This window comes from Camelina sativa, chromosome 14 (assembly GCF_000633955.1).
Source record: "Camelina sativa cultivar DH55 chromosome 14, Cs, whole genome shotgun sequence".
NCBI classification, from domain to species: domain Eukaryota; kingdom Viridiplantae; phylum Streptophyta; class Magnoliopsida; order Brassicales; family Brassicaceae; genus Camelina; species Camelina sativa.
This window is the reverse complement of record NC_025698.1, coordinates 24827998-24853808: the sequence shown is the minus strand read 5'-3', so window position 1 is coordinate 24853808 and position 25811 is coordinate 24827998. Positions and strand designations below refer to the sequence as shown.

Genomic DNA, 25811 nt, shown 5'->3' with positions numbered 1-25811 from the left:
ATGCCATGAACCTTATGATCTAATGCTTTCTTAATTAACAGAGCTAAATGTTTTTTGGGAAAAAACCAGAAAAACATGCCATCTAATTTTTTTTAGCAGTTTAATTCCTCTAGTTATTAAATTTCTCAAAAAATACTTGGTTTAATTTCCGTTGTTCTTAAAAGCATTTATTTTATTAATAACGGAAGATCTATACTTACGACATAACGACTATTAATTCTAATGACGGAAATTTTAACCAGGGTTAAACTATAACCCCATGTAGTTAATTAAAGGGAACTAAAAACATTGTTGCCCTCTTCTTCTTCCCCCAAATCGATATAGAGTTTTAGAACCCTAAAAATTTCAGAAAATCAATTTTTAGGATCAATCAACATATCAATAGCCTCTTCTCCTCCAATGAAGACCAAGGATCCATCCTTCAACAAGACATCTCCTCTAAAGTGAATATTGAGCTTAATTTTCTCGACACCACTGAAAAATTAAAAAAAAATAACTGATTAGGCATCGAATTACCATCCCCAACCCAGAAAACTTGATCTAAACTAAAACAAATACAAAATCGGGACCCAAATGAATATATCTCCAACCTAGATAAATCGCCATCCCTAAATTGCGAACCCTAAATTAATTTGGGGGAAGAAAAAGAGGGCAACAGTGTCTTTAGTTTCCTCTAATTAACCACGTGAGGTTATCGTTTAACCCTGGTTAACATTTACATCATTAGAGTTAATAGTAGTTATGTTGTAAGTATGGATCTTCCGTTATTAATAAAATGAAGGTTTTTAAAGACAACGGAAATTAAACCAGGTATTTTTGGGAAATTTAATAATTAGAGGAATTAAACGGCCAAACAAAAAAATTAGATAGCGTATTTTTTCGGGTTTTTTCCCATGTTAAATCGGGTTTAGATTCGGTGTTAAAATAAAAATTTGAATTATTTTATCTATTTTTAAACAGAAAATCCGTCTCATCTCAACTCGTATCCGTCAGAAAAATTTATTGAAGTATATAAACTAAGTAAAATGAATTACTTCAGAAACAAATGAGATGAAATTTAGTAACATCAAATATATTTAAATTCGTTCCTAAAACGATTAAAATGCAATGAACCTTATGATCTAATGCTTTCTTAATTAAACGAATACCAACTTTTATAGTGTAGGACCTGTATGTTTCTGTTTTCAACAATTTGTATTAAATCCAATTACGAACGGGTTTGAACAAATAACAGGTATCACAATTTTTTTTCATTTTTCTTTATGAAGTCTCTAAAATGAAACGACAATGTTTGACGATGACTTTTTAGTTTTGGTTAAGTAGAAATCTTCGACCTCAACAAAGAGACTCCGGCAAATCCGAAGAAGCTCCAGCGAGTCCCGGTTCCTGATAGATTTTGGTCAGCCACTTGCTTAATCTCTCATTCTCCTTAATCGGTAAGTTCATTACAACAACATATATATAGCATTACGCCTATAATAGTACTTTAGACTTTACTTTAGGATTAATTATTAACTAATTTAAAGTAAAAACACTTACTACTTAGACATTGGCGTTGATTGGTAACACAAACAAAGCTTTACCACTTGTATACTTTTCATTTTTTACCAATCACAAAAACTTTACTAAAAAGTTTATTAAAAACTTTACTTTCAGTTTTTCTTTTACCGCTTTCCTGTACAGTTCTTTCTCACAGCTTTGTACTATTCCGTAAAAGCTTCAGCTTACAGATTTTCTGTACAGCTTTGGCTACGTTACCAATCAGACTCATTGACTTTGTTTTTGTTTTAACTATTGAAACCCAATTGGGCCTTGACTTGCTGCCTCTTTCTTTCTTCGTTGACACAAAACCACACTTTGTTCTTCTCTTCGTCTTCCTCCTCTTCTTTGCTTTTACTTCTTTCAATGATTTCTTCTGCAATTATTCTTACTAACTCTCTTCTTCTCATGCTTGATTCTCTTGCACATGATTGATAAAAGATGAGGTTCCAACAGTTACTCCGAGCCTTTTCCGGCACTTCTTATGCGGACTAGATCTGGTGCTTCTCAAGATAAGTCTCAGCTCCCACCATTGTCGCCACCATGTTCATGCTCAAAGGTACTGCTTGTAATCCAAGCATACACAACCCTTGTTCGATTTTCCTTTGTTATTGATCCTTCAATTTCATCTATATTTTCCATTACTTCTTCAAATTCAAAGATTCAAGTTTTAGCCCTTTCGTTTCCTACAGATTTGGGTATTTCTGTTTTTTTTTTTTTTCACTTCATAATTCATGGGTTTATTGTGGTTTCTCTGAATAAGATTCGTGGGTTTTGTTTATTTCACTGGAATTGTTTTAATTCATGTATCTTTCTCATCACTCTCAACTTAAAGTTTTATCATTGAGTTGTTTATCTTCAAAGTTAAGAGTAGCAACCTTAAAACCAAATTCCTTTTCATATTTCTCCAAGTATATTGGTTGAACATACAACTTCTTAGAGGTGGATGATTGTTCGGTTGCCTCACCATTAGAAGGGTAGACACATTAGTCTCTTGTAAAATAAGTCAAGGAGAGTGAAACCTGATATTAGGCAAAATTCAATTATACATAAACCACAGTAGCATATAGACAATGACCAGATCAGTAGAGAATATAAGATAGTATTAGAACTTGATCACCATGGTAGTTGGATTCACCATTTCAGTTGAATCATCAATGACTTCTTATGCTAGAAGGCCATCCTTTTATAGTACCTTAGAACAATTTTGTAAATAATTTTTGGAGTTTTTAGATTAATTTAGCCGATTTTTTTATTTATTTTTAATATAAAAAGTAGGAAAATTTACGTCCAGAGGCAAAATACTTCAACGACAAGAGTATTCTTCATTAATGGCAAAGCGATAATTTGTACCTGAGAGCGAACGTGAGCCCTTTTCACTTTGTGCTTTAATATAATAGATAATGTTACCATAATATATATATATATATTTTATATAATGTTGTAACATATGTATCAATTCAAAAACTTAGTGGGGGTATTGGTTTAGGATTCAAAGAGAATTTTAATAATTTTAATCTAAAATGTTCATAAATCTAGTGTTATTGGATTAAGAGTTTTATCAAGTCATTAAAATTTTTATGTTATTCATGTAAAACAAAAAAAATCTTGGATTGTTAATGAATTCAACTATTATGTTATTGGTTTTGGATTATATATTATTTTCTTCATAAAAAAGTCTTGTAAACACTCTCATCAAATTAAAAGAATTATAAATCATAGTCCATGACTTTTTGTTTTTCTTTTGTAGAAAATGAAAGAAACAATGAACGTGGGCTTTCAATGTGGGTCTTCCTAATCATCTTTCATCATATCTCCACCACTCCACCCATCTCAACCAAACTCATATACCCAAAAAAAAAAATAGACAGAGTTACAATTATTTAGCAATGATCGAAAGCTAAAATATCAAAACAAAGCAAAACAGAACCAGAAAATTATAAAACTCAATGCCAATTCCTTCAGCACCACCACGGAGCAAGATCAATGAACCGTTACGTCTGATTCCTCCACCACCACCAAGAAAGAACCATGGCCCGTTCAGATTCCTCTACCACCACCGACAAAGAACCAACGTTTATGATAATGAAAAAAACTTCTAGTAATAAAACAACGTTTCGGAGATTTTAACTTCCCACCATATCCTCCTCCGAGTCTCTTTCTCTCTTTTTCTTTATATTTTTTTATCTCTTTTTTTGACAAAAGAGTTGAATAAACAAGAAAATATTATGCAATATTTTTTGAGAAAGTTTGCAAGATTTTATAAAAGATTTTACAAGATTAGGAAAAAAAGTCAGCAAAATTTTAAAAAACTTTCTAAGCAATCCCTTATAATTTTTCATTTTATACTTTCAATGATTTTATTTAACGTCATTAAAAATCTCAAACTAACACTACAAGAAAACAGGGTATTTACGACTACGTTTGGTGACTAAATACGTAGTCGCTTAATTTCCCGACTACTTGCCAACTATCTTACGACCAAGTTACAACTGCGTAACTTTAGTCGTAACTCAGATGTTATTTGCCGACCAAATACAATAGTCGGTATTGTAGTCGTTGATTCACGACCATTATATGACTAAACTAAAAGAACTTAATTTTGTTGCACCAAAGTAGCTAATTTGCCCACTAAGTAGCGACTATGCCAATTAGTCGGTAATTTGGCTACTAAGTAGCGACTAATGTTTTGGCATTCTTCAAATATAAACCATAAAACAATCATCATGTTATGGCATTCTCATATTATTCTCATTTTCAAAGGTACAAACAAAATCTATGTAAGTAATATCATTTTTTTTATGCTTGCTTTACCATATCTATACTTATTGTTATATGATTTTAGGTGCACCATATATGTCTTAATTAATTATTGATTGTTTAGACTTGAGCTTTTGTTTTCTATTAGTGCAGATGTGAATTGATTGCAAAGTAAAAAATTACCTATGAAGGTGAAGCTCAAGAAAATGTGTATGAATCAGTAGGTCTGAATTTTTAAAATTAGTATCTTCATTTATGCTAAGTCATAAATGTAATTTTAATTTAAAAATAGAAAATGTAATTTTTATTATAGTAAGTATATATGTAAGTAATATTTTGTAAATTTAAAGTGATCAATATATTATGTAGTGTATATATAAGTAGTATGCTTTAAATAATATGTAAAGTAAATTAAATTATATTTTTTTATAAAATTAATTTTGGGTACTGATTGGCCACAAACAAGTGACTAAATTCAAAATATTGGGTTTAAACATGGTTATTACGTGTTGGACCAGATTTTGGACTCCAAAACAAGCCCAATTGGATCATTTTGCACCAACTAATCCACGACTAATAAGCGACTAAGTTTAAAACATTTTGGGTTAATTAAACTCGGGAATCCATTTACGCGGTCCAGCCCATAACCCTAACAAACGAGATAACCCTAATTTTTCAACCCTAATCTCTCATTTCTCACCATCCTCCGATTCTCTCAATCTCTCAATCTTCGATCGCCGAAACTCTAATCTCCCAATCTTATTTCTCACCATCCTTCATCTTCCTCCTGCCGATTCTCACGATGCCTCCTCTTAAGAAGCCTGGACGAAAGAGGAATGTTGTCCCCAACGCTCCTCTCAGACCCGGTGGCTCTAACCCTCCGTCGAAGGTGAGAAAAGTCAACCATATACCACCTCAATACAACTTCACGCCGGCGGCTCAAAATCCTACACCTCAAGAACAAGTCCGCGTTTCCCCCCAACTATCGACATCAGCCGCATCGCAGGTCAGAAACTATCCACCCCCACAGACCCTATTTCAGAAGTCCATGAATCGAAGCGTTGATGACCAACCAACTCGGTCATTACCAGAAGTTCAGAACAATCCACCGATTCGATCGAATCCTTTGTAAGAATCTGTGAGATCCCCAACTCAGAACTCTCATGCTCCTTCTTCTCAAGGTAACAACTTCGACGAGTCTGATCCAGTGTTGCCGGAACTCCAGGAAGACACGTTGAGGGCTCTTAACGCCATACTTATGGTACCGGACCTTCATACTTTTACCACTGTCCTCTCTCCGGAACCGAAGCCTAACACAACTTGGTATGTAAACACGTTTGTATCTCCAGCTCAGAACATGTTAGAGTTGCTTCTAGATTAGAGTTGCTTCTATATTAGAGTTGCTTCTAGATTAGAGAATATGTGTGGACTCCATGAACTATTGTTAATTGTTTTGTCGAGTATATGTGTTTTGTCATTCACTATTATTTATTGTTTTGTCATTCCCAAGTCTCTCATCAGTTAGTAGAGTATATGTTTTGTCATGAACTATTGTTTATTGTCATGAACTATTGTTTATTGTTTATGAACTATTGTTTATTGTTTTGTCGAATATATGTGTTTTGTCGAGTGTATGTGTTTTTGTCATGAACTAAAGTTTATTGTTTTGTCATTCCCAATTCTGACTTGATTATTATGTTATGAGGTTTACTCTTGATGCCAAATCACAACTGGTGCGGAAGATTACAAAGGTTTTTACAAACAAATTTGATGGTCCATACTATAATTGGTCATGTGTACCTCCGGATAGACGAGAAAGATACTTTCTTGAGTTTGCGGTATAGTTTTCTGTTATATCATTCACAGACAGGTTTTAATTGTTGTTTATCACTAACTTAATTCTATTTTCTTTTTACCTAGAAAACACACACTTGAGATCCATTGATAACAGGGACAGTGCAACATTTTTTCTATGAGATATGTCAACGCCGGATGAAAAATATGGTAAGCGACGCTAGGACTAGTCGAGGGCAACCTAAATGGATCGCGAGTGAACTCTAGAAAAGAATGGTTGCGTAGTGGGATACTGAAGAAGCACAAGAAAGGAGTCGAATCTATTCCAATGCTAGTATGTCAGAACGTAATGGTCTCGGTCCACACTCGCACTTATCTGGGCCAACATCATATCAACAAGTCAAACAAGGCTTGGTGAGTAACTTTAACTTATGTCTTAACCTTTTTTTTGCAACTTCAACTTATGTCTTAACCTTTTTTTGTTTTTGTAACATTCCAGGAAGAGAAACTTGGGAGACCTGTGAGTCTTAGTGAGGTTTTCAAAGAGACACATACAAGGCCAGATGCTACGTATGTCGATCGAAAAGCCAAGAAGATCTTCTCAACTTATGAGAAAAACTTACAAGCTAAGATATCTGAGATCGAGTCAGATCCTTCACGAGCTCATTAGCTCACAGCAGAAGATTATATGGTCATCTTTCTTCAGGTAAATTACCATTTTCACAATATATAATTAAAGAGTCTTCAAAACTTTCATTTTCAGAACTAACCGTTTCAGTTTTTTCTTTTCTAAGTCCACTGAGAAGGATTCACGAGGTAATCTTTTTGGACTTGGAAGCCTCAAGGATCATCTTCAGGATCTTCTCAATGACAAGAGCTATCAACAAGGAGAGTCGTCATCGTTTGTAGCATTGCAAGAGCAAGTGAAGGAATCTCATCGTATAATTGAAGAACAAGTTGCCTATACTACAAAACGTGATGCTGAGATTGCTGCTCGTGAAGCAGAACACTCCAAAGTTGTGGCTGACCAAGAGAAGAAGATAGAGAACTTGGAAAAGTTCATGCGTACGATGTGTCCAACCTTTGTCGAATTCCAAGAGTCTGAATCAAGTTACGCATCCACCACCTCTCCAACACAGATAACAGCTCCTACTTAGGTTACTTCTTAGGCCACTTATTATGGTTTAGGTTCTCTTTTGGTTACTATGAACTTGTCACTTTGGGATGATGTGTCAATCATATTTTTCGATTGATCGTTTTGGTTCTCTTTTTGTAATTGCTAATGTGGTGAACATATTACTATTGTGGTGAACTTTTGGGTATTAAAAATGTGAATTTTAGGTTTCTGTTTCATTAGTAATTCAATTTAAAAAACAAAACAAAAAAAGATTATGATTTTAATCACTATAGTCGTCAAACCAGTCATTAAATCTGGCTTAAAGTCGTCGTAACATAGTCATCAAATAGTCGTCCAATAGTAGCCACAGAGTCGCATAATTTAATGACGAATTCACAACTATTCTCAAACTAGTCGTAAAATATTTCTGTCAATATTTTTTAAGTCGTAACATAGTCATCAAATAGTTGTAAATAGTAACGACTAAATTACGACAACGTGCCATAGTCGTAAGATTATCGCTATTTACCGACTATGTTACAATTGAATTTCCTTACCGACTATAGATTTACGACAACAGTTATTAGTCGTAACTTAGTCGTTATGTGTGATTTAGCGACTATTAGTGCAGTCGTAAATCACCTGTTTTTTTGTAATACCTTCCCCTTAATCTATTCATAATTATTATTGTATTTCGAGATTGGTTTGTTGCCATAAACGGCATTTTGCGGATATTCAGATTTATGGAGGTTTTGATGTGAAAGAGTGTTGCTATGGTTGGTTTCTAATTTTCCGTAACATAATATTTTGTTTGTGATAAATTAACATATTTATCTCCATAATAATTTACATAATTTTTTCACAGGTCTTTGTAAAAGAATCTGTTTGGAAACGATTGTATTCTAAACAGGATCCAAATAAGATAAATACTTACAACTAAGGATCCGCGTCCCATTACTTCTTTTAGATTACCATGTTGTCCTCATATATTTTTTCTTCTTCTTATTTTTTGTTAATCGTAGAGGCATTGTATGTCATGAATAATTTTTTTTTAAAATCCCTAAGTGTGCTTTCCAATCTATACTAGTATTTTTGCAGCAGTTTTTACTCAAAAATATTTTTTGGAAAGTTTTTGCATTTAATGCAATTACTTTAATATTAGTTACCAAAAGTTTCAAAATTAATTATTGGTAAGATTTAAAAAATAAGGAAATCTGTTCTACTTCATTTAAACATAAATATATGATTCTCTTTCATTTTTATTTGAATTTATATTTAAATTATCTTGAATTATTCTATAATACATTTAGTTAATAAAAATTGTGATTTTTTTCTTGCATATGATGTAATAATATTTTTTAAAACGGACATATATTACTTAATAGATGACTAAAAAAAATACGGGTACAATATCTCACTTCGCCTAAAAAATTAGGCAATAGTTCAGAGTCATATTATAAAAAAGACCAAATTGATTCGGAATACAAATGAGTAGAAAGCTTAATTTATCAGGCATTCAAACTTAAAAAAACTTTTATTTGGTTTATTCCAGTTCTTTATTTTAAATATTTTTTCAAAATTCATTAATTAAATTTTTAAAAAGTTAAATATTAGAAATATTTATATTTTATAAAACGTATAAATATTTATATTTTTAGAAAGTTAAACTTTATAAAATATTAATAATATTTAAAAGTTTACGAAGTTTTAAATATTATAAATATTTAAACTTTATAAAAAAGTTTAAATATTATATATATTTCAACTTTTAAAAAAGTTTAAATATTATAAATATTTCAACTTTTAAAAAATTTAGAAGGCCTTTAAAAATTTAATAATATATATTAATTTTTATAAGAAACGTCAATCTTATAAAATGTAAATGGTTACAATCTTAATAAATAACATATCAACTCAATCTAATATTTATAATACAACAAAAATAAATATTAAAAATTAAGATGATATAGTGCGAGTTAAAATATCTCGGAACGCGATTATATAGCGGGACGGGTTTTGTCGATATTTATATAAATTGAAAATATCATTAATTCGGTGTTACACGGATAAAATATTATTTCATTAGTTTGTTAACACTATTGGTATCAGAGAATAGACATATCTAATTAAATTGATTAAATAAATCTTATGTAAAAAATAAATTATATTAAGGTATTGTATGGTTTAAACTATAAAATTAACAATTATTCTACAATTATTTAACCAATAAAAACAACTTATAATTTAAATGTTTTAATTATAAATAATTTGCTCCGCGGTGTACCGCGGGTCCTAATCTAGTTAATAGTATAGATGTTACCATAATCTATATACTTTATATAATGCTGTAACATGTATCAATTCAAAAAATTTAATCTATTCATAATACAAAATCATAAAGTTTATATATAAAAGTAAAATACAAAAAAATTGTCCCGAGGTATATTAGGCTGGAGAAAAAAAAATGGAATATCACGTCGGAAAAAAGGAAAAAAACAAAACACACAATATATACATATTTCTTTAGGAAATTAAACTCGTGCCAATCAATATTATAGTAGGACACAGAATATTAGGATTCGAATATAAGTAGGATTTGGAATAAGATTTAATTAGAATATTTATAATATTCTGTGTATATAAAACCTTACTCCGGAAGTTGAAAAAACCTTCCGTAGTCTGATCATAAGAAGAAACTCAAAAACCTACACACATACTGACACGCTTGTTTTTGCTTGAACGACGATGCCTAAAAGAAAGAGAGACGTGGATGACATTATCAGCAACACGAGCTTTGTAGAATTACCCCAAGATGTGGTGGGAGAGATACTTGAGAAACTTCCGGTGAAATCACTATTGAGATTCAAAGCAGTTTCCAAACTATGGAGAAGGGAAATCGAATCCCGGCGTTTCCAGAAGAGACATCTAAGACATGAGCAGAAATCTCGAGACCCGAGTATCCTGGTATGCCATCCTAGGCTTGACCAAGGCACAAAATTAGCTTCTCTTAGGACATTGAGTGTGGGAGCAGCGTCAGTTTCGTTTGAGACCCATACTCAATACCCTGTCGATACAACGACTAGATCATACATGCTAAGAAGTACACGGAGTTGCGACGGTCTGACTTGCATATATTCAGAAACCTTTATGTATGTGGTCAATCCCACAACTAGATGGTACCGTAGACTTCCCGAGGCGAGATGTCAAGCATTTTTTCGTGATACAAAGAACCAGTTTTTTGTGGGTTATCCAGGATTCGGTAAAGACAATATCACGGGAATATACAAGTTGGTTTGGTTATATAACTCTCACTGCGTAGACCTATACGACGGCCAAACTAATACGTGCGAGATTTTCTCTTTCGACACCAACAACACTTGGAGGTATGATGTGATTGTTTCTTCTCCTCATCCAATGCTACGTCAGAAAGTCCCGGCTCACGCACATGGATCCCTCCATTGGTTTATTGATGCAGTCACAGAAACACAAGTCTTAGCTTTCGATCTTCACACTGAAACTTTTACGGTAATGGCCAACATACCGGTTGCCCATGCACCTCATCCACGGATCTCGATGTGCACTTTGAATGACCGCCTATGCTTATCGGAGGATAAGGGAAACACACAAACTATATGGTCGTTAAATCAAGACAATATGACATGGCACAAAACTTTCTCCATAAATCTCCGTGCAACTCTCTCTTGTATTGAAGAGGAGAATATTTTTCCAATACCACCCGTCGCATCACTTTTCAACAACCGGTTATTGCTTTATGATGACAGCGACCACGACCGGAAGCTTGTGATATTCAATTATCGTTTAAATTCGTATGGTGAGATTTTCAACCCTCGTTATTTGGTAGGTGCCATTTCTTTTTCGGAAAGCTTAATCACTCTTCCATAAAACTCTCTTTTAACTTTGTTTTTTTTTTTGTTTTTTTTCCACATATATAGCAGGAGGTTATTGACTTATTGTCTAGTAACTTTCATGGGCCTGTTGATGGCAACTCCTATTTTTATATCTACTCAATTTTTCCTTATCAAAACTCTTTTTTTTTTTTTCTTTTTTTTTTTTCATTTAACTGGTAAAATTGAGAAAGAAAACCAACAAATCCTCTCTTTGTCTCCACTAATGTTGTTGGAGATTTGTACTATGTGAACGTCACTAATTAAAATCAAACAGACTCGGTCTGTTTCTTTATGACATGAAGTGACCCGGTCCAGTGCAGTAGGTCAGCCTATTAGGTTGCATCCAAAAACTGAGGCGTGTGCCTCGTTTGATGAGGCTCAAGTTATGGTGCACGCAGATTTGACTAAAGAGTTACCTCGGGAGTATGTTTTCACGGGAGAAGAAGAGGGGGAATTGGAGTCAGTCATAACATATAGCTACCCTTGGTTACCACCAAGATGCTCTCGTTGTAAGAAATGGGGTCATCTTGTTGCAACTTGTTTATCCTCTGAGGTTTCTGCTCTTGATACGCATGTTTTGCCGCAGTCCACCTCTAAGGCTGTGGGGGATGAGGTCTCTGCGCCTGAAAAACAAGTTTTGCCGCCGTCCACCTCTAAGGATGCGGGGGATGAGGCTTCTGCTAATGATAAGCGAGTTCCACCACCGTCCACCACTGGTGAGATTTGTCCGCCACTAGCCGTAGTTGAGATTCCGCAGATTCAAACAGCCTCTTCGCCGATCCCAGGAGAGGATCCACCGAGGGAGGAATGGATCACACCTAAAACAAGTCATATCAGCCCGAGAAAACAATCAGCAGCCCCTAATCCTGGTGTTGTCTCTATGTTGAAGAATTCCTACTCTGTTTTGGGGGAAGAAACAAAGCTGTTAGAGGAGGTTGAACCGGGAAAAGCAATGACTGCAGGGGAGGTATCCACTGTAAGTTGCTCTGATGCCTCCAATGTCACCATACGTCAGACAGGAGATGCAGGAGCTGTGGTAAAACGCGGCCAACAATCCGGTGTGCATGTGAGGACTTATTTACTTCGCGGAACAAAATCAGTCAATAAACAAAGCTCAACTCTTCCTACTCATTCTGATATGGATCCTCCTAGAGATCAGAGTAAGAAGCCTCAAATCAAACATTAATGTCAGGTTTCTGCTGGAATGTGCGTGGTTTGAATAAAACCTCTAAGCATTCAGTTATCAAGCAGTGGGTGGAGGGTAATAAGTTTAAGTTTGGGTGTTTGCTGGAAACTCGGGTTCGGGAAAGAAAGGCTCAGCGGTTGGGGAGTCGGTTGTTTCCTGGATGGTCTGTCTTAACGAACTATGAGTATAGTTCTCGGGGACGTATTTGGGTGCTATGGAAGGATGATGTGAGGATGGATCCTTTCTATAAAAGTGAGCAGATNGGTAGGTCAGCCTATTAGGTTGCATCCAAAAACTGAGGCGTGTGCCTCGTTTGATGAGGCTCAAGTTATGGTGCACGCAGATTTGACTAAAGAGTTACCTCGGGAGTATGTTTTCACGGGAGAAGAAGAGGGGGAATTGGAGTCAGTCATAACATATAGCTACCCTTGGTTACCACCAAGATGCTCTCGTTGTAAGAAATGGGGTCATCTTGTTGCAACTTGTTTATCCTCTGAGGTTTCTGCTCTTGATATGCATGTTTTGCCGCAGTCCACCTCTAAGGCTGTGGGGGATGAGGTCTCTGCGCCTGAAAAACAAGTTTTGCCGCCGTCCACCTCTAAGGATGCGGGGGATGAGGCTTCTGCTAATGATAAGCGAGTTCCACCACCGTCCACCACTGGTGAGATTTGTCCGCCACTAGCCGTAGTTGAGATTCCGCAGATTCAAACAGCCTCTTCGCCGATCCCAAGAGAGGATCCACCGGGGGAGGAATGGATCACACCTAAAACAAGTCGTATCAGCCCGAGAAAACAATCAGCAGCCCCTAATCTTGGTGTTGTCTCTATGTTGACGACTTCATACTCTGTTTTGGGGGAAGAAACAGAGCTGTTAGAGGAGGTTGAACCGGGAAAAGCAATGACTGCAGGGGAGGTATCCACTGTAAGTTGCTCTGATGCCTCCAATGTCACCATACGTCAGACAGGAGATGCAGGAGCTGTGGTAAAACGCGGCCAACAATCCGGTGTGCATGTGAGGACTTATTTACTTCGCGGAACAAAATCAGTCAATAAACAAAGCTCAACTCTTCCTACTCATTCTGATATGGATCCTCCTAGAGATCAGAGTAAGAAACCTCAAATCAAACATTAATGTCAGGTTTCTGCTGGAATGTGCGTGGTTTGAATAAAACCTCTAAGCATTCAGTTATCAAGCAGTGGGTGGAGGGTAATAAGTTTAAGTTTGGGTGTTTGCTGGAAACTCGGGTTCGGGAAAGAAAGGCTCAGCGGTTGGGGAGTCGGTTGTTTCCTGGATGGTCTGTCTTAACGAACTATGAGTATAGTCCTCGGGGACGTATTTGGGTGCTATGAAAGGATGATGTGAGGATGGATTCTTTCTATAAAAGTGAGCAGATGATAACGTGCTCAGTGAAACTTGATGATCGAACAGAGGAGTTTTTCTGTTCGTTCATATATGGTTTAAATACAGTGGAGGCTCGTAAAGTGTTATGGCGGGAGATAAAAGATCACCATGATTCCCCTATATTCCAAAATAAGCCTTGGATATTATTTGGAGATTTTAATGAAACCTTAGATATGCAGGAACACTCGAGAGTCGATGACAATCCGATAATCACTGGAGGAATGCGGGATTCCTGTCAGTTGTTAACCATTGTTCTCTCTCTGATATGGCCTGGCAGGGACCACTTTTTACATGGTGTAATAAGCGGGAAGATGACTTAATTCTGAAAAAGCTTGATCATGTGATGGTGAATGCCACTTGGGCAAGGATGTATCCANAGACAGGAGATGCAGGAGCTGTGGTAAAACGCGGCCAACAATCCGGTGTACCTGTGAGGACTTATTTACTTCGCGGAACAAAATCAGTCAATAAACAAATCTCAACTCTTCCTACTCATTCTGCTATGGATCCTCCTAGAGATCAGAGTAAGAAACCTCAAATCAAACATTAATGTCAGGTTTCCGCTAGAATGTGCGTGGTTTGAATAAAACCTCTAAGCATTCAGTTATCAAGCAGTGGGTGGAGGGTAATAAGTTTAAGTTTGGGTGTTTGCTGGAAACTCGGGTTCGGGAAAGAAAGGCTCAGCGGTTGGGGAGTCGGTTGTTTCCTGGATGGTCTGTCTTAACGAACTATGAGTATAGTCCTCGGGGACGTATTTGGGTGCTATGAAAGGATGATGTGAGGATGGATTCTTTCTATAAAAGTGAGCAGATGATAACGTGCTCAGTGAAACTTGATGATCGAACAGAGGAGTTTTTCTGTTCGTTCATATATGGTTTAAATACAGTGGAGGCTCGTAAAGTGTTATGGCGGGAGATAAAACATCACCATGATTCCCCTATATTCCAAAATAAGCCTTGGATATTATTTGGAGATTTTAATGAAACCTTAGATATGCAGGAACACTCGAGAGTCGATGACAATCCGATAATCACTGGAGGAATGCGGGATTCCTGTCAGTTGTTAACCATTGTTCTCTCTCTGATATGGCCTGGCAGGGACCACTTTTTACATGGTGTAATAAGCGGGAAGATGACTTAATTCTGAAAAAGCTTGATCATGTGATGGTGAATGCCACTTGGGCAAGGATGTATCCACAAGCTTACAACGTTTTTGCAGCAGGGGGTTGTTCAGATCATTTAAACTGCCGGATTATGGTGCAGAGTGACACTCAAGGTCGTAGGCGTAAACCTTTTAAGTTTGTCAATGTCATGACTGAGATGGAGGAGTTTCTCCCGCTAGTAAGAGATTATTGGCAGGGCACATCACCTTTGTTTCTGTCTACGTCAACTTTGTTTCGGTTCACCAAGAAACTTAAGGCTCTCAAACCAGCTCTCCGTTCCCTAGCTAAGCGCCGTCTTGGTAATCTGGTATTAAGGACGAGGCAAGCTTTTGATCTCCTGTGTCAAAAACAGCAGGCAAATTTGACTAATCCGTCACTACTAACAATGGAGGAGGAGAATGCAGCCTATCTTTGATGGGATCATTTGGCGGGCCTAGAAGAGAAATTTCTTAAGCAGCGGTCGAAGTTACACTGGTTGAAGGTCGGTGATAAGAACAACAAAGCATTTCACAGAGCAGCTGCAACTCGAGTGGCACAGAATTCTATCAAGGAGATCCATTGTGTTGATGGAAGGGTGGTTACAAATGCTGACGAGATTAAGGATGAGGCAGTACGACACTTTAGCGACTTCTTGCAGTTCATTCCCAGTGAGTTTGAGGGATCCACAGTTGATGAGCTTGCGCACCTGTTGCCGTTCCGCTGTTCTAGCCTTGATCAACAACTTTTAACTCGGGAAGTCACTGGTACGGAAGTGAGGCAGGTTCTCTTCTCAATGCCGAATGACAAATCGCCGGGGCCTGATGGTTTCACCTCAGAATTTTTTTAAACGACATGGGATCTGTTGGGAACTGAGTTCGTCTTAGCTGTACAATCTTTCTTCGCCAAAGGTTTCTTGCCCAAAGGTACAAATTCTACAATACTAGCCTTAATCCCTAAGAAGGTTTCTGCTATGGAAATGAAAGATTATCGCCCCATCTCATGTTGTAATGTGCTATATAAAGTAATTTCGAAGATCATCGCTAACAGGCTCAAGAGGGTGTTGCCTAAGTTTGTGTCTGCAAATCAATCTGCTTTTGTCAAGGATCGTCTGCTGATTGAGAACGTGCTTCTTGCTACTGAGCTGGTTAAAAATTATCATAAGGAGGCCCTCTCTGGTCGTTGTGCTATAAAGATTGATATATCCAAAGCATTTGATTCTGTTCACTGGTCTTTTCTGTCCAAGATTCTAACTGCGTTGCAGTTTCCTCCTTTGTTCATCCACTGGATAATGCTATGTGTTACAACAGCTTCGTTCTCAGTGCAAGTTAATGGTGAGCTGGCTGGTTTTTTTCGAAGCTCTAGGGGTCTTCGTCAGGGCTGTTCTCTCTCACCGTATTTATTCGTCATCTGTATGGATGTTTTATCTAAGCTCCTAGACAAGGCTGCCGGTGAACGTGTGTTTGGGTTCCATCCACGATGTAAAAATCTTGGTCTCACCCATTTAAGCTTCGCCGACGATCTCATGGTTTTGTCGGATGGCAAGGTACGGTCTATAGAGGGCATTGTCACCGTGTTTACTCAGTTTGCCAAAATGTCAGGTTTGTCGATTAGTATGGAGAAATCAACACTATATATGGCTGGTAATGCAGAACATCTTGACACGGAGCGTTTCCCATTTGTGGTTGGTTCACTCCCGGTTCGCTATTTGGGACTCCCTCTAGTCACAAAACGGCTCACCTCTGCTGACTGTTTGCCGCTGGTGGAGCAGCTTCGAATACGAATTGGTTCATGGACAGCTCGCTATCTCTCTTTTGCTGTTCGGTTCAATTTGATTTCGTCTGTTCTTTGGAGTGTCTGCAATTTTCGGATGGCGGCCTATCGTTTGTCGAGTGCGTGTATTGCGGAGATTAACTCTATGTGTTCAGCTTTTCTTTGGTCTGGCGCAGAGATGAATGTGCGAAAGGCAAAGGTTGCTTGGGAGGTGCTGTGTAAGCCACGAAATGAAGGTGGACTTGGGTTAAGATCTCTCCATGAGGCAAACAAGGTTTGTTGTTTGAAGCTGATATGGAGGTTAGTATCTCATGGAGATTCTCTGTGGGTAAAATGGTCGCATACCAATTTGTTACAGGACGCCTCTTTCTGGTCAGTGAAGAGTAACTCCTCTCTTGGGTCTTGGATTTGGACAAAGCTCCTGAAATACAGGGACGTGGCTAAAACGTTTTGTAAGGTCGAAGTTGGTAATGGTGACCGCATATCTTTCTGGTTTGACGATTGGTCTGGTATGGGGATGCTTGCGGAGGTTGTGGGGGACAGAGGAGTAGTAGAGTTTGGGATACCTTGGCAGAGTTCTCTAGCGGAGGCCTGGGCTCAACGGCGACGTCGACGTCACAGTGCAGATCATCTAACAGCGATTGAGGCTGCTTTGCTTCAGTCCAGTCAAAACCGGCAGTAGGGAGAAGACAGAGTAGTCTGGCGTGGGAAAAATGATGTGTTTCGTCCCAAATTCATTACTAGGGATACTTGGAACCACATACGTACGACAACACATGTGGTAGCGTGGCATAGGGGGGTCTGGTTTGGTCATGCGACTCCAAAATTGTCCTTCTGTGTATGGCTGGCTGCTCTTGATCGTCTCGCGACAGGGGCGCGTATGATTGCTTGGAACGGGGGGTCGGCTGGTACTTGTACTTTCTGTCAACTTGCCATGGAAACGAGGGATCACTTGTTTTTTGTGTGTGACTATGCCTCTGCAGTCTGGTCAGCTCTTGCTAAAGGTCTGCTTAAGGCACACTACACTACTGACTGGTCTATCCTACTTGATTATATTTCAAACCCACACATCCCACTTGTGGAGGGATTCCTCGTTCGGTATGTTTTCCAAGCTGTCACTTACATGCTTTGGAGGGAGCGAAATGGACGTCGCCATGGTGATGCACCAAAGCCTGCATCAGCACTAATCGAGTGGCTTGATCGACAAGTTAAGGATCAACTCTTAGCTATTGGCCAACTAGGTGATCGGCGTTATGATGAAGTGTTTCAGCTTTGGTTACAATCTCGTGGCTAGGGTGTATGGTTAAGAGATTCTCAATTATTTGTCTTTTTCAAATNCCGACGATCTCATGGTTTTGTCGGATGGCAAGGTACGGTCTATAGAGGGAGTTGTCACCGTGTTTACTCAGTTTGCCAAAATGTCAGGTTTGTTGATTAGTATGGATAAATCAACACTATATATGGCTGGTAATGCAGAACATCTTGACACGGAGCGTTTCCCATTTGCGGTTGGTTCACTCCCGGTTCGCTATTTGGGGCTCCCTCTAGTCACAAAACGGCTCACCTCTGCTGACTGTTTGCCGCTGGTGGAGCAGCTTCGAAAACGAATTGGTTCATGGACAGCTTGCTATCTCTCTTTTGCTGGTCGGTTCAATTTGATTTCCTCTGTTCTTTGGAGTGTCTGCAATTTTCGGATGGCGGCCTATCGTTTGCCGAGTGCGTGTATTGCGGAGATTAACTCTATGTGTTCAGCTTTTCTTTGGTCTGGCGCAGAGATGAATGTGCGAAAGGCAAAGGTTGCTTGGGAGGTGCTGTGTAAGCCACGAAATGAAGGTGGACTTGGGTTAAGATCTCTCCATGAGGCAAACAAGGTTTGTTGTTTGAAGCTGATATGGAGGTTAGTATCTCATGGAGATTCTCTGTGGGTAAAATGGTCGCATACCAATTTGTTACAGGACGCCTCTTTCTGGTCAGTGAAGAGTAACTCCTCTCTTGGGTCTTGGATTTGGACAAAGCTCCTGAAATACAGGGACGTGGCTAAAACGTTTTGTAAGGTCGAAGTTGGTAATGGTGACCGCATATCTTTCTGGTTTGACGATTGGTCTGGTATGGGGATGCTTGCGGAGGTTGTGGGGGACAGAGGAGTAGTAGAGTTTGGGATACCTTGGCAGAGTTCTCTAGCGGAGGCCTGGGCTCAACGGCGACGTCGACGTCACAGTGCAGATCATCTAACAGCGATTGAGGCTGCTTTGCTTCAGTCCAGTCAAAACCGGCAGTAGGGAGAAGACAGAGTAGTCTGGCGTGGGAAAAATGATGTGTTTCGTCCCAAATTCATTACTAGGGATACTTGGAACCACATACGTACGACAACACATGTGGTAGCGTGGCATAGGGGGGTCTGGTTTGGTCATGCGACTCCAAAATTGTCCTTCTGTGTATGGCTGGCTGCTCTTGATCGTCTCGCGACAGGGGCGCGTATGATTGCTTGGAACGGGGGGTCGGCTGGTACTTGTACTTTCTGTCAACTTGCCATGGAAACGAGGGATCACTTGTTTTTTGTGTGTGACTATGCCTCTGCAGTCTGGTCAGCTCTTGCTAAAGGTCTGCTTAAGGCACACTACACTACTGACTGGTCTATCCTACTTGATTATATTTCAAACCCACACATCCCACTTGTGGAGGGATTCCTCGTTCGGTATGTTTTCCAAGCTGTCACTTACATGCTTTGGAGGGAGCGAAATGGACGTCGCCATGGTGATGCACCAAAGCCTGCATCAGCACTAATCGAGTGGCTTGATCGACAAGTTAAGGATCAACTCTTAGCTATTGGCCAACTAGGTGATCGGCGTTATGATGAAGTGTTTCAGCTTTGGTTACAATCTCGTGGCTAGGGTGTATGGTTAAGAGATTCTCAATTATTTGTCTTTTTCAAATTAAGTTGCACAAGTTGTAAAACAGTTCTATTTTTCTTTTGAATATAATTTAACATTAAATTAAAAAAAAAAAAAAGAAGTGACAAAATTAGAAAAATTAAGTAAGGCCTATCACATACTGTGTTTATCTTCTTTTCTTTCTTTATAGCTACACATTTATCTTTATGCTATTTAAGTGACAATCTTATGTAATAAGACGAAAATTTTGGACATTATTGATTCTTATTTTCTTTTAAGAATACTCTATGAATCCAATGTGCTCAATTGTTCTTAAGAAACACTACTAGCTTGTTCATCAAACAAGCTAGAAAACCTTTGTAATCTTTGAGTTTTTGTTGGAAATCAATAAAGACGCTTGTTCTTCCCTTTTCTTTTATTCTTATAATTAGTTATGCCAGTTTTCTTTATATAATTTGACTCTATCTGTCGGGAGTCGGGACAAGAACAAATAGTTGTGGCTATTTAGAATAGATATCTCCTAGTTTTCACATGTATATATACATTTCAATTTTGCATACTAATTGGATATAAATTTCAGTTCCAAAAATATTATTTAATTTTATTTTCCCCAGCAATAATATTTTGTGTAAATTGACAAAAATCTATTAAATTGAATGCGGGTAATTAAAGACAATTATTATTTCGAGCAAACGCAAATGAAGTAATATCTGAACATTTATATAGATTTTTAAGTTAATAATACTAATTTATATCCAATTTTGCATACAAAAATATTATTTATTTTATTTTGACCAGTAACAATTTGTATTATATTAATATTTTAAATTGTTCGTAGAAGAGAGATTTGTTCACATTCACTTTTTCAACGTTACTCTTGATTTATTATTAAAAATAACTGGAAACAACATCCTTATTGAATTGGGAAAATAAAAGGAAATCCTAGTAACTGTAATAAAAACCAAAAAAACTTAAACCGAGCTGTAGTCAAATTTCTGTAACGTTGAGGAGGTGAATACAACATGATGCTTACTTAGTCCCTCCGTTCTTGACATCCTCTTCCTTGGCCACTCCAACAACTGATCCTTCATTGGGACTCTCATCTTTCTTATCATCAAGAGTTGGCATCTTAGGGATGGCTGGGCATTGCTTCTTAGTCGTAGATTTTTTATCACTCCCATCTGAACTGTCATCTGATTTACGTTTCGATGATGGCGTTGAGCTGGCGTACATACCAACTTCAGGGTCACCAGCACTGTTAGTGATCATCAATACTTCCTGAATTGTACAAATATATTTTGTCTCTGTTATTCAAATGTTGGAGATAATGATGAAACATGCAAACCAAAAGTAAACGGAACCTCGTTAGCAGAAGGAATTGTATTTGCGTCAACGGAAGATTCAGACCCTTCACTGTTAATCGCCCACCCCATATCAACATCTGACCAAACCTTGGCAACTTTGTATGTATCATAACGGCCGTAAATGTTCTCCTTTCCAATAGCAAGACATAATTGGAATGTCTTCCCAATCAAATTCTTTATTGGGTCAGGCACATTTTCTGGATCCTCTAGCTAGTATCACAAAAACATATAAACTCAATTGTAAAATATAACATTGTACAACAGATATATATTATAGTACAATATATGTCCTTACTAAATAACATACCTCATCCAAGGAACCCCCAAGTAACTCTGTTGCGGAGAATCCAATCATAGTTTTAACAAAACTGTCAAAAAACATACATTTGGATTTCCCGGTGTTGTCCATGATATGAACGTGTAGCTTGTACCTACAAAGTATTTATTAGGATAACTGTTGTAATAAATGTAAATTATTGATTGGATATATGTGATGACTTACTTAGGAACAACAGACTTAGAGTAGTTGTTACAAATCTCGCACCAAAACTTTGGCTTTGGTGGTTCATCGACACCTTCCGCTTTAATAGCTTCTACTTTGATAGATTGTACAATAGATCCGACACATACTTATCTGGTTGGATCAATTTACTCTAATTAGTAAGGACTATCATTTTATCCTTTAAAACATTAACAATAAAAATGACATACTGTTATATTACCTCTTCGATTGAGATTAACTCAGCTATTGTTCTAGCTGGATACTGTAGGAATGCATCATTTTTTTCTTTCTTAGGCACGACCCTTTTTACAGCCTTGGTGATAGTTAAAGCTAGTCCAGTCCATCTTTTGGAAGTCTTTTATTTTTTATTTTAATTAAAAAGAAAAACAAAATAAGGTTAATAGCACCAATATATATATATATATATATATATATATATTATAGTTCACTAAATATAGTTTTTGGGTATATACCTGTTTTTGAAACTCTCGATTTCTTGTAGTTTCGGATTAATTAAGACTTGTGAGCTATTGAAAGCGTTAGACACACTCCTGATATCTGCGTGATATATATATTTACAATAATAATTAAGTTTTTTTAATAAAGAGAACGTAGTTAAGAATTGCCTAAAAAAGTACCTTTATAAAGACCTAACTTAGCAAATCGAATGACACAGATCACAATTCCATCCTCTGTTTCTTGGCAAGCTGCGTGGAGCATTTCAGCAAAATTGTCCCATAGTGTAGTAGGCATTAGATTCTCACTGAAAAAAAAAAAAATGGGATAGCAGTTAATGATCTAAACCGTTACGTATAATTATATTTTATTAAGTTAAAAATAGAGGACATAAATAAGGGAAAGACATACTTCTCGTCCCTCATTTGGAAGTCAATCTTAGTTTTTATTGAGTTTGAGGCATTAACGACTTGCAGTTCTCCACAATGAACCACTTGACCGATGACATCTAATAAATTATTGGCAATATACATAAATAGTTAGTAAGTCATCACATAAACAAACAAATGAATGAATTAGTAAGGAAACAAATAACACTCACCAACTAACACGTTTGTGTTAAGAGTTCCAGCAAGAATTTGATCGAATTTTGCAAATCTTAGGAATAGATCATTAGAGACATCATCAGTAGGGGTCATGGTAGTAGCGGTTTGGAAACTGATCTTATAGCGTTCGTCTGTAACCCTATATTGACCAGTTGATGGATTTAGTCCAAAGTTTTGGATGATTTTCCACGACCCCTCAGAAGCTCCATTCTCGAATTTTTGGATCAAGTCCTTTTTGACTACAGCTCCCATCCGATCACCCTATATGTTTTGGGAAAAATTTGTTAAATAAGACAATAATGAGAAGATAATAATAATTTGAATATATGATGAAATAACATACAGCTTCATCCACTAAGATGAACTCCATGGTTTCACTGGCAGTAAGCGAAGATTGCATTAAGATTGCGTATACGCCATGAATTCTTAAAAGGCTTCAGTTGTTTCAAAGGTGTGAAAGGTAATGGCAAGGATAACATGTTTGTAGCTAAGTTTTTTAGTAAATGTTTGAAGACGGGATTGAATGATGGTGTTAAAGAGAATAGACTATTGTATTTATAGGGTTGAGGATGATTATTTGGTTAGGATCGTGATATTATTGTGAGTATTTTTAAAAACGATACGGTATTTGTTCTTTTTAAGAGTATATTCTTCTTTTTAGTTATGTAAATCTTATCCGTGTAATCTTATTTTTGGTTAAGCAAATAATTGATCGGGAGTTTATGATATTGAGTAGTATCTTACATGGATATTTTATGGGATTTTGTTAAGGGGATATTTTTTGGTTTGGAATATTTGGTTAGTGTATCCCACTATAATCGATTTTATCCATGTATTAGCGATTTTTAGGACTTAAAAATCACGGCATAATATCTTGATTATTCTAGGATAATTAACAATTAATAGTAGGATAATTTTCTTTTATGCCCTCAACAATTTTACCCATTATTTAACAATTTGTAATGGCAATTGTATGTAATTTTTTACAGTTTTCAAGGTTAGTTTTAATTTTGTACTTCTCAATTAATATAGTAAGGATATGAGATGTATATTAAAAGAATTTTAGATATTTTAAAAATATTTTGAGAGGTTTTGAGAAGGATAATTTACACTAACTATATAAATTAAATATTCAAATGGAGACTTTATATATTTCGTGAAGTAAGTCTCCACTTTGGAACAGGTACTTTTAATATTTTAGTATTTTTTGAAAACAGTTAGATAGTTTGTTAAAATTGTAATTCTTTTTAGATAATTTTAACCAACTAAATAAAATTAAATATTCAAGAAGAATATGGGTATTCTGTCTAAATTTCTTACCCAATCTCTGTTAAAAATATTATCTAACAAGTAATTATTTAAAAGAGAACAATCGTAAGTATGACATACCGGTTTGCGGAGAGGTTTAAAAGAATTTATCTGGTCACCTATGTTACCAAAATGCAGTTTTATTTTTGGTCAAATATTCTGAGAGAACTTTAGGTCATCTCCAGTGGGAGTGCTTATTGGGTTACTCATGTTTTTTGTGGGCCAAATTTTAATTAAAAAACTCAAAATTTGGCCCCACTAGAAAGAGAATCGCATCTAAAATTACTTGGTGTGGAAACATTTCTCTACTGTTTTTGTGGGCCATAGACAATTTTATTAGTTCAATATAACTGTATAATTAAAGTAATTGTTTTTTTTTGAGAATCTTCTCCCGTTTCTGGAATGGAGATGCCCTTAGAGTTAAGCATGCTTGAGCTGAAGTAGTTTTAAGATTGGTGACTATCCGGAAGTAATTGTAGGAACTGTGCGAGTGGAGACAAAACACATGGAAAGATCATGTGGTGATTTGTAGGGATAGTAAACAAATCTTTAAAGCCTTACGGACGTAGCAAATCGGCGGTCGGATATGGATGGGCCCACAGGCCAGAAATAGATATGAGCCTACTAAGTGAGATGGGCCCATGGACTGAGAGTGGACATGGATGGGCCCACTAAGCAAGGTGATTATTAGAGCGTTACAATAAGACATAAAATTCTGATTGATATAGGACAAGAGGAGATGGAACGGGACTTGATAAAACGGGACGTGTTTCCAGTTTCAAAGTAGATATGTCTAGGTTATATATGTGTAATAATCCAAATTAAAACTAAACTTAAATTATATATATTTAAAATAATACAATTATATGAAAATATTTTGTCCGTGCTGTAGCACGGGTTACTACCTAGTCTTTGACTATTTCTAAAACCTCTTGTATTTATATATTACTATGTACAATCAAAATTATTTTCATTTGAAATTTAATTAATCAAAATTAGTTGGCGTGAAAGTAAACATATGTTACTATGTATAACACGGTTCATACTTCATATAGTAAATTTAAATATGATCAACCAATTTGAAATTAGTTAGTTTAGTATATGAGTGTGATGAAACATGTAGGTTTTATATAAGGTTAAGTCTTTAAGATATTATGTGTGTATATTTAGACCAACCTCCAAAAATATATAATTGTACTAATGTTAATGCTAATTCCCATCAAACTTGTGATTATTAGTATGTCTTTGAATATAGTATTGTTGGTTTTTTTAAATATTGTGCATATGTTAAATTGGTAAATCAGTATTTACACAGATTTAGTTTTCTTTTTTTTGGTGAACACAGATTTAGTTTTCATATCACAAAGTAACATTGCTGATATATATTACTCATGACTAAATTTAATTTCGTCAATATATAAACTGTGTAATTGAATAAGATTTTTGGTCAAACATGTAAGATTTGTGGAGGTTAAAACATAAAAAGTAAAAACAAATATAGTATAATAAAATCATACAATGTTCTTTAGTTTAGTTTTCTGTTTTTTTTCTTATTTCTATCCATTTTGACATCAATTGCTCTAATGTTTGACACCATTGGAAGATGAGATCAAATCAAAGGAGGAAGATTGTACATATTTTTATTTTCCTGCAAGAAATTAAAAAAAAGTATTAAAGATCTTAGATATTTGTTAAAATCAAATCAGAAAGAAAAGCACACATAGAAACTTAAAATTAAACTTATAAAAACAAAACATATATGATGCGGATAATAATTAAAAAAAACAAATAGTATCCTTATAAAAATCGTAAAAATTAAAAAAAACAATTATTAAAATTTTATTATTATATGTACCCTTCCAAAAAAAAAAGAAAGAAAAATAATGTATATGTTATCCTATAAAAGAAAATCGTTATAGACTTAAAAATTTGGGAGAAATAACCTTTGATTTGATGAAATATATTTTTATATCATATTAAAAAATCAAATTTATTTTTTTCTGAAATTAAGTTTCTTCAAACAAAAGAAAAATCTATGAAAATGGAAATGAATAAAAAAATTTGAAAAT

The 25811-nt window shown here is 36.2% G+C and overlaps 3 protein-coding genes and 1 long non-coding RNA gene across 5 annotated transcripts; 2 read left to right on the top strand and 2 right to left on the bottom strand.

Moving 5' to 3' along the window:
- On the top strand, window positions 1827-7439 carry LOC104742377. 2 transcript variants are annotated; one of them, XR_760522.2, is made up of 5 exons: window positions 1827-2098; window positions 6005-6137; window positions 6220-6507; window positions 6593-6799; window positions 6888-7439. It is a non-coding gene; the product is annotated as an uncharacterized LOC104742377 (long non-coding RNA). The 2 variants fall into 2 exon arrangements; XR_760521.1 differs by lacking the exon at window positions 1827-2098 and adding an exon at window positions 4673-5622.
- Window positions 9956-11113, top strand: LOC104743960 (F-box/LRR-repeat/kelch-repeat protein At1g09650-like). Its single transcript, XM_010464987.1, has one exon. It carries the CDS (start codon window positions 9956-9958, stop codon window positions 11111-11113), a length of 1158 nt encoding a protein of 385 aa, XP_010463289.1.
- LOC104742376 lies at window positions 20424-21936 on the bottom strand. Its single transcript, XM_019235950.1, has 6 exons — window positions 21847-21936; window positions 21594-21728; window positions 21374-21505; window positions 21179-21302; window positions 20869-21081; window positions 20424-20785 (listed from the first exon to the last, which is right to left on the bottom strand). The coding sequence occupies exons 4-6, from the start codon at window positions 21278-21280 to the stop codon at window positions 20537-20539; spliced, it is 564 nt and encodes a 187-aa protein (XP_019091495.1). The 5' UTR covers window positions 21281-21302; window positions 21374-21505; window positions 21594-21728; window positions 21847-21936; the 3' UTR covers window positions 20424-20536.
- On the bottom strand, window positions 21542-22944 carry LOC109124956. Its single transcript, XM_019235585.1, has 6 exons — window positions 22778-22944; window positions 22431-22695; window positions 22241-22337; window positions 22012-22136; window positions 21847-21931; window positions 21542-21551 (listed from the first exon to the last, which is right to left on the bottom strand). Exons 1-6 carry the CDS (start codon window positions 22832-22834, stop codon window positions 21542-21544), a joined length of 639 nt encoding a protein of 212 aa, XP_019091130.1. The 5' UTR covers window positions 22835-22944.

Excerpts from the sequence above, each read along its gene's own strand:
- LOC109124956 (XM_019235585.1), bottom strand. The coding sequence starts at position 22,834 with ATGCAATCTTCGCTTACTGCCAGTGAAACCATGGAGTTCATCTTAGTG. Across the intron at positions 22,696-22,777 it reads TCATCTTAGTGGATGAAGCT|GGTGATCGGATGGGAGCTGT; the intron begins GTATGTTATTTC and ends CAAAACATATAG. Across the intron at positions 22,338-22,430 it reads TAACACAAACGTGTTAGTTG|ATGTCATCGGTCAAGTGGTT; the intron begins GTGAGTGTTATT and ends ATAATTTATTAG.
- LOC104742376 (XM_019235950.1), bottom strand. The coding sequence starts at position 21,280 with ATGGACAACACCGGGAAATCCAAATGTATGTTTTTTGACAGTTTTGTT. Across the intron at positions 21,082-21,178 it reads TTGGGGGTTCCTTGGATGAG|CTAGAGGATCCAGAAAATGT; the intron begins GTATGTTATTTA and ends TTGTGATACTAG. Across the intron at positions 20,786-20,868 it reads CAATTCCTTCTGCTAACGAG|GAAGTATTGATGATCACTAA; the intron begins GTTCCGTTTACT and ends TGTACAATTCAG.
- LOC104743960 (XM_010464987.1), top strand. The coding sequence starts at position 9,956 with ATGCCTAAAAGAAAGAGAGACGTGGATGACATTATCAGCAACACGAGC.